Here is an 8030-nt window from a genome sequence, read left to right on the forward strand (position 1 = left end):
TATCCTCAACAGGGGAGAAGCAGTTCATTTGGTTGAGTGTTTGCCTTGAAGGTCCTAGGTTTGATACTCGGCTCTGCATAAACCATATGCCTGGCATATCTATAATCCAAACACTCAGAAAGTAGAGGCAAGAAGACCAGAAATTTGAGATCACTCTCAGCTATAGGACAGAAGACCCTGTCATAATAATAATAATAATAATAATAATAATAATAATAATAATAATAATAATAAAGAAAGATCAGAAGTACTGATTTTGAGAAGGTATCTTTACTTAAAGCATCCAAAAACACATTCCTAAGGTCAGGGAAAAGAGGTCAAATGTGGGGACGCAGAACGTGGAGGAACCAAGAGGAGGCATGTGCGAAGGGGACGTCACAGGACTCTTACTCACACAGGGAGGTGCGTATAGAACAAGGCTGCCAGAACATGGGTGAAGTTAGTTAGTACAGTGTCTCCCGGGCGTGGGTTCGCAGGTGGCGCAGTAGGTGCGAATTGCGGCTGAAGCCACGGCCACACAGCGCACAGGAGTAAGGCCTTGCACCTGTGTGAACCATCAGATGGCGCAGCAAGTTGCAACTGCGACTGAAGCTCTTGCCACACTCCGGGCATTCCTGGGGTTCTTCTATCTCTTGCCTGGATGTGGTGTGTGTGACCAGGTGGCGCTGCAGGTGCGCATTGCGCCGGAAACTGCGGCCGCAGGTTGGGCAGCTGTAAGGCCGTTCGCCGGTGTGGCTGCGGCGGTGGCGGGCCAAGTTGGAGCTGTTGCGGAAGCGGTGACCACAGGTGTCACAGGCGTGGGGCTTCTCGCCGGTGTGGATGCGTTGGTGGCGAGCCAAGTGGGCACTCTGGCTGAACCTCTCTCCGCACTGGCTGCATCGGCAGGGTTTCTCTCCTGTGTGGCTGAGCAGGTGGCGAGTTAGGTCTTGCATTTGGCTGAAACTTTTGCCACACTGGGCACAGTGGTAAGGCCGGAGGCCACCGTGGGTCAACAGATGGCGGGCAAGGCTTGCACGTCTCACAAAGCGTTTGTTGCACTGGGGACAAGCGTGAGGCTTCTCACCTGTGTGCACCTTCTGGTGGCTGATCAGCTGGGAACTTTGGGTGAAGCAGCGGCCACAGACCTGGCAGGAAAAGGGTCGTTCGCCGGTATGGACTCGCTTGTGGCTCATCAGGTGCTCGCTTCGTCGGAAGGCCTTGCCACAGTCACTACACACATAGGGCTTGCTCTCCTGGCTAGAGCTAGGGCTGCCGGGGTCTTCCGAGGACTGCCGATCCTTGCCCTTCGCATGAATCCGCAGGTGACGCTTTAAGCTAGAGCGCCGTTGGAAGGTTTGCCCGCAGTGGGAACAGAGGACGACTGCCTTCTCTGACACTTTCGTCTTGCCTTCTGGGTCTGGTGTGGGATTTTGTTCCTGGGAATGTGCCAGCAGGTGCTTCATGAGGTTGGAGCGACGCTGGAAGCCCTGGTCACACTCAGCACATCGGAAGGCAGGCTCCGAGGAATGCGTTAGCAAGTGCTTCGCCAGGTGTGAGCTCTGGCGGAAGCGGTGGCTGCAGAGGTGACAGGCATGGGGTCTCTCATCTGTGTGTATGCGCACGTGCAGCTTGAGGATGGAGCTGCGCCCAAAAGTCTTTCCGCACCACAGACATCGGAAGGAACGAGAGCTTGGCTGAGACTGAGAGCCCGGGTGGCATTGTAGCTGGTGGGCCTGGAGGCCAGACAGCTGCAGGAAGCTGACTCCACACTCTGTGCAGATAAACTGCGACTCTGTCTCAGACTCTGGGGCGCCTACTCTGACCTCCACAACTTCACCGGTGTCAGCAGGGGTCCCTCCCCAACCAATACCGCTTGCCTCCTGCTCTGCTGTCTGGGATGGAGGCTCTACTGTGACTCCAGGGCCCTCTGCCTGGGACTCGGATAAAATGATGACAGGCCAGTTAGTCGATTTAGGTTCTTCATCTTTAAGTTCCTCCTTGTCAGGCATTCTGCTGGTAAGTCCTAGGAAAGAAGCAAACGCAGAGAGCTGGAAATGGTGGGGAACACCTAACTCCAGCAACTTAGGAGGTGGAGGCAGGCAGATGTTTGAGTTCGCAGCGAGCCTGCTCTACATAGTTCCAGAACAGCCAGGACCTCACAAAACGAGGACAACCAAGAAGAAAAGAAGAGAAGGAGGAGGTAGAGGAGAAAAAAGGAGGAGGAGGTGGAGGAGGAAGAGGTGGAGAAGTAAAAAGAAGGAAGAGAAGGTGGTGGTCTCATCACTGAGTTAGCAATTAGGTCTTTCTGAAAGAACTACTAGGCCTCATCAGAACCTGGTGGGTCCAGAAGTAGAAAGAAACCCAGGATCCTGTAAAGCCGGTGATGGGCAGTCTGAGGACAAATAAGAATGTCTTTGAACACCAGGTCGTGGTGGTGCATGCCTTTAATCCCGGCACTTAGGAGGCAGAGGGAGGTGGCTCTCTCTGAGTTCGAGGCCAGCCTGGTCTACAGAGCTAGTTCCAGGACAGCCAGAGCTGTTATACAGAGAAACCCTGTCTCAAAAAAACTAAAAACAAAAACCAAACAAACAACATAAAAAGTCTTTGTTCTCTGCTCCCCACTTCCTGCTGTTTTTCAGTCTCTATATTGCCTGCTACTAGGGATCCCACCACCTCAGACTCCCAAACGCTGGGATCACATCACACCTTTTAAAGTGTACAATTTAGGCCCACTAAATATTTACAATGTCATTCAACAATCAGGACTATCTCATATCCACTAGTAGTCTATTTCTTTCTTTTCTTTTTTTATTTATTTATTATGTATGCAGCAGATCTCATTATAGATGGTTGTGAGCCACCATGTGGTTGCTGGGAATTGAACTCAGGACCTTTGGAAGAACAGGCAGTGCTCTTAACCTCTGAGCCGTCTCTCCAGCCCCAGTAGTCTATTTCTTGACCACTTTTTTTTTTCCAGTTTTTATGTGTATCATATTCTGAACACATGCTTGTAACACAAGCATGCAGTATCCACAGTGGCCAGGAGAGGGCCCTCAGCTCCCCCCAGAATTAGTTGCAGACAATTGTGAGCCATTATGGGGGTCCTGGAAATTGAGCTAGGGTCCTTTGGAGGATCAGCCAGTGCTCCTAACTGCTGAGCCATCTCTCTGGCACCCATACCCTTTTTGTTAGGGTGACTGATCCTAGAGCCTTTTGCATGCTAGGGAAGGACTCTAACACTGAGCCACACTGCAGCCCTTAAATTACTTTAAAGCTCAAAATTAAGCCGGCGGTGGAGGCGCACGCCTTTAATCCCAGCACTTGGGAGGCAGAGGCAGGCAGATCTCTGAGTTCAAGGCCAGCCTGGTTTACAAGAGCTAGTTCCAGAACAGGCTCTAGAAACTACAGGGAAACCCTGTCTCGAAAAACCAAAAAAAAAAAAAAAAAAAAAAAAAAAAAAAAAAAAAAAAACCAAAACAAAAAAAACTTCTGGGGCTGGAGAGATGGCTCAGAGGTTAAGAGCAGTGCCTGGTCTTCCAAAGGTCCTGAGTTCAATTCCCAGCAACCACATGGTGGCTCACAACCATCTGTAATGGGGTCTGGTGCCCTCTTCTGGCCTGGAGGCATACACACAGACAGAATATTGTATATAAAATAAAGAAAGAAATATTTTTTTTAAAAAAAAAGCTCAAAATTAAGAGACATATGGGTGGAGCATCACAGGCCCCTCTAGTCCCAGCACTCAGGTGACAGAGGCAGGAGGATCTTGAGTCGAAGATCATAATGAGGCCTGGCAGTGGTGGTGCACACCTTTAATCTAAGCATTTGGGAGGCAGAAGCAGGTGGATCTTTGTGAGTTCGAGGCCAGTCTGGTCTATAGCGTGAGTGCTAGGACGGCCAGGGCTACACAGAGAAACCCTGTCTCAAAAAGACAAACAAAAATAAAAACAAAACAAAAACAAAAACCAAACACACAGAGTAGGAGCTGTAAGAAAGAAGGGGAAGGGGAAGAGCTGGTTCTGAGCACCACTAAAAAAATAGATGAACGAAACCAAAGACTTTGTCAGCATCAAAAGGTTAGAAAGTCAGATGCTGTCTGGAACCGTGAGCAAAGAGCATTCAGTAACCATGAAAGTGGAGGAGCTTACCAAGAGGGTGTGCAGGCCAGGCTTTCTTCTCTGAGGTGTCCTCAAAGGTAAGGGACTCCTGCAATGAGAGCCGAGACCCCTCTGAGTGAGGAATGGGCTCTGCAGCCTTCATGAAGTGGAATCACTTTCTGGGGTTCAATAGGAGGAATCATGGACGGCTAAAGGTAGAAGGTAGAGAATATTGTGGGGCCCGAGAAAGACCTGTAACAGGAATTAGCTCAGCTTACCAACACAGCTGCCAGCTCTTGGTCTCTGGAATTCTCCTCAGGCCATGAGGGGCCCTGGGAAGGGTCTGACAGCATAAGAGAGGAAGACAATGCTGTTAGAAGTGTTGCCAGCTATGTGCCTTTAAAGACAAGACCACCCATCCTCCGAGACCATGAAGCTATCCCTACATTCTCCCACCACACACTCCTCCCCAACTTCCAGCCCCCACCCACACTCCAGCCTCCCAGGACACCAGTTCCTTACAGCTTTCTTGTGGGTCCTGGGGCTCTGGGCTCACTGGCCAGTTTGAACTTGGTGCAAGTCTCCACTGCTCAGGTTCAGTAGGCCTGGTGGGAGCCGGCTGAGATAGGCCTGGAGTCTCTGCCAAGGGCAGCTCCCTTTTAGGGCTTTGGCTGGGGAGCTGGGAAGGGCTCTGCTGCCCTTCTGAGACGATGTCTGCAGGGGCATTCTTGACGGCACTGAAGCTAAAGTCCTGTTGAAGACATCTGTCTTAGGGGGCAGCCAGGCTGCATGAGACTACTGCATCTACCAGGACAGGACAGAGAGACACAGGGAGAGTCACACAGCTAAGAGGGTAAGAATAGGTTAACAATGTGACAGGGAACAGAGGACACAAGGGACACTTTTATATTCTACTTTATGAGAACACACTTGTACTTCATACTGTGGGAAGGAATCTACACGTGCATGCTATTAATAGCTTAGCTCGCACACACTTTTAACAGTTTGTTCCAAGCTAACACCCGTGATGGCTCAGACACCTGTGGAGTACGGGGCTGATAGCAGTGTTCTAGGAGGCACCCAGCCCCGGACTTCAGCAGAACAAAAAAGAGGGCAGGGGTGATAATGAGAGAGACTCAAGACGTGTCAAAAAAGCGCCCAGAGGCTGGGTGTGGTGGAGAATGACTTTAATCCTAGCAGTCGGGAGGCAGAGGCCAACTGGTCTTTGTGTATTAAAAGCCAGAATGGCCTACACAGAGTTCCAGGCAGCCAGGGCTACGTAGAGAGACGCTGTCTTAAAGAGAAAAAAGAAATGAAATGTGACCACAGGATGACCCTAAGTCTGAGTGATTGACTGCTTTTGCTGGCACCCTCCATCTCCTGCTTGCTGCCTGGAGGTGAGCTGGCAGTTTTTCTGTTTTCCGATCTTAATCGGCTACCTACTAAACACCAGCTCTCTGCATAGAGCACACCGAAAGACATGCGTTCCTAGCTCTGCTCGCTGCTGGACACAAGTGGAATTTGAAAAGCTTTCTTCTTGAGGTAACCATTTCGGTCCACTCAGTCCCACCCTTACAGTTTATGGTCCAGCCCCATCTCACCAGCGGCCCCACGTGGCTGGAGTCTTTGGGCACGCCCTCCAGCAGCTGTACCACCTCCTCTCCATCCCTGAGTGGCTGGCCCTGCAGGCGGCTCAGCACGTGCGGGGGCAGGACGCTCAGGAACTGCTCCAGCACCAGCAGCTCCAGAATCTGCTTTTTGGTGTGCAGCGCCGGCCGCAGCCAGTGGTTGCAGAGTTCCCGGAGCCGGCCCAGGGATGCCCGCGGCCCCATGTCTTCCTGGTACTGGAAGCATCTGAAGAGCTGGTGGGCCACCTCGGGCCGAGGCCTGACCTCTACTCTTCCGGGGTCCTCCTCGCCAGGCAAGTCATCCTCCTCCAGCTTCACGGCTCCGAGCTGCTCTTGTTCCAGAGCATCCGGGACTGGTTCCGCCGGCATCTCTCACACCTCCTCAAACCAGACTGCTCTCAAGTCCCCTTCTTCCGCGCTTCCCACACCTGTGGAGCTGAAGACCCTGAAATAAGATCTCCCGCAGGAAAGCAGGGGCCTGTTTTCCCAGAACTCAGGATATAGAGACAAGGATCAGGAATTCCAGGCCAGCCTTATCTACATAAGGGGGAGAAGGGGGTGGGGTAGGGACACGAAAGCAAGGCATACTGCAGGAAAGCTAACTCCCACCTGAGTTACAGGCATTAAAAAAATACAAATATGGGCCAGGCGAGATGGCTCACCTCCCTAATCCCAGCACTACTAGGCAGGCGTAAGAGACTCTCTATGAGATTGAGATCAAGGCCAACCCGGCCTACACAGAGTTCCAGGACTAAAAAGAAAGACCTGGCAATAAATAAATAATAAATAAATGAATAAATAAATTTTTAAAAAGGGGGGAGTCTAGAAAGATAAGCTCGGCAGTTAAGAGCACTGACAGCTCTTCCAGAGGATCCAGGCTTAATTCCCAGTCCTCTGTAACTCCAGTTCTAAAAAGGGGTCTGCCACCCTCTTCCGGTCCCGGAGGGCCCTGCACACGTGTAGTGCACGGTCAAATTTTTTTACAAAATCGAATGTGACTTTCTGAGGAGTCCTTTCCCACTGTCACAAGTGTTGACCTCCAGCAGCAGCGAAGCCAACAGAGCAATCATGCAAGGGCAGAAAAACAGGGCTGGGGACATAATTCTGTTGGTGGAGTCCTTGCCTAGCACACACAATCCTCTGGGTTCAATCCCCAGTCAGTACCTGGACACAGTGGGGCAGATCTATAACCAGGAATTGGAGGTAGGAAGAGCAGACGTTCACAGTCATTCTTGGCTACATAGAAAGTTTTAGGCTAACCAGGGCTAGGGACTTTGTCTCAAAAGAATGGGGGTTGGGAAACTTGAGAATGAAGATAGTTTGGTTAGCAAGAGCACTTGCAGCCGGGTGGTGGTGGTGGCACATGCCTTTAATCCCAGCACTCGGAAGGCAGAGGCAGGTGAATCTCTGTGAGTTTAAGGCCAGCCTGGTCTACAAGGGCTAGTTCTAGGACAGGCTCCAAAGCTACAGAGAAACCTTACCTCAAAAAACAAAAACAAACCAAAAAAAAAAAAAAAGGCAATTGCCATAAGCCATGAGAGGACACGGTCCAGAGTTTGAGCCTCAGTAGCCACATAACAAACAAGACATATTCCCATACACGACTGAAACCCTACCAATGTGGGATGCAGGAGGAGCAGTGGGGATTGCTGGCTGCTGGTGTAGCTGAAAAACAAGATCCAGGTTCAGGAAGAGACACAACTCAAAGGACTAAGGCAGCTGGTGATAGTGGAGGACTTTGCACTCCCATAGGTATGCACACATAGTTGCACACACACACACAGAGAAACTGAACCGTTCTGGATGTTTATCCTGCTCTATATCCACAGAGATTTGCAGCCACCAGGGCATGGAGCACTGTGGAAGAGAGACCAAAGACAGAAAAACGCCTCATTTCTTGGGACCAGAACGCCAGACTTCTCAGAGGTTAAGAACACTTGGTGCTCTTGTAAAGGACCCAGGTCGGTTCTCAACACCTATATGATGACTTACAGCCACCTGTAACTCCAGTCCCAAGGGATCTAGTGCTCTCTTCTGGCTTCTGGGGGCACCAGGCAAGCACACAGTGCACGTACATGCACGCAGGCAAAGCATTTATCCATACAAAATAAAAATAAATAAATCTTTAAAAACGTTTTTTCATTTCAACCCCTTCAGGTCTGTGTCTTGGAGAACCAATGAAACAAGACCTTCCCCTATAGGAATGTAGAAGGGGATCTGATTTATTCATAATCAGCAAGTAAATACATACATACATACATGCCTGTAAGTGGAAACTGTTCTACAGATTTATCCTCCCCCTTTTTTCCCCTTTTTTTTCTTTTTG

At 50.3% G+C, this 8030-nt stretch overlaps 1 protein-coding gene across 1 annotated transcript; it reads right to left on the reverse strand.

The window, feature by feature from the left end:
• Window positions 1–443: 443 nt before the first annotated feature.
• On the reverse strand, window positions 444–6073 carry Zscan10 (zinc finger and SCAN domain containing 10). The gene is made up of 5 exons (XM_038324681.1): window positions 5678–6073; window positions 4599–4827; window positions 4355–4419; window positions 4128–4185; window positions 444–2002 (listed from the first exon to the last, which is right to left on the reverse strand). Exons 1-5 carry the CDS (start codon window positions 6071–6073, stop codon window positions 444–446), a joined length of 2307 nt encoding a protein of 768 aa, XP_038180609.1.
• Between the last annotated feature and the right edge of the window lie 1957 nt (window positions 6074–8030).

This window comes from Arvicola amphibius, chromosome 4, assembly GCF_903992535.2.
Source record: "Arvicola amphibius chromosome 4, mArvAmp1.2, whole genome shotgun sequence".
NCBI classification, from domain to species: domain Eukaryota; kingdom Metazoa; phylum Chordata; class Mammalia; order Rodentia; family Cricetidae; genus Arvicola; species Arvicola amphibius.

Bases quoted from the DNA above. Each gene is read 5' to 3' on its own strand.
- Zscan10 (XM_038324681.1), bottom strand. From the start codon at position 6,073: ATGCCGGCGGAACCAGTCCCGGATGCTCTGGAACAAGAGCAGCTCGGA. The intron at 4,828-5,677 runs GTGAGATGGGGC...TGTCTTCAACAG, and splicing joins CCAGCCACGTGGGGCCGCTG to GACTTTAGCTTCAGTGCCGT. The intron at 2,003-4,127 runs GTAAGCTCCTCC...CTTCTTTCCTAG, and splicing joins CTGGCCTGCACACCCTCTTG to GACTTACCAGCAGAATGCCT.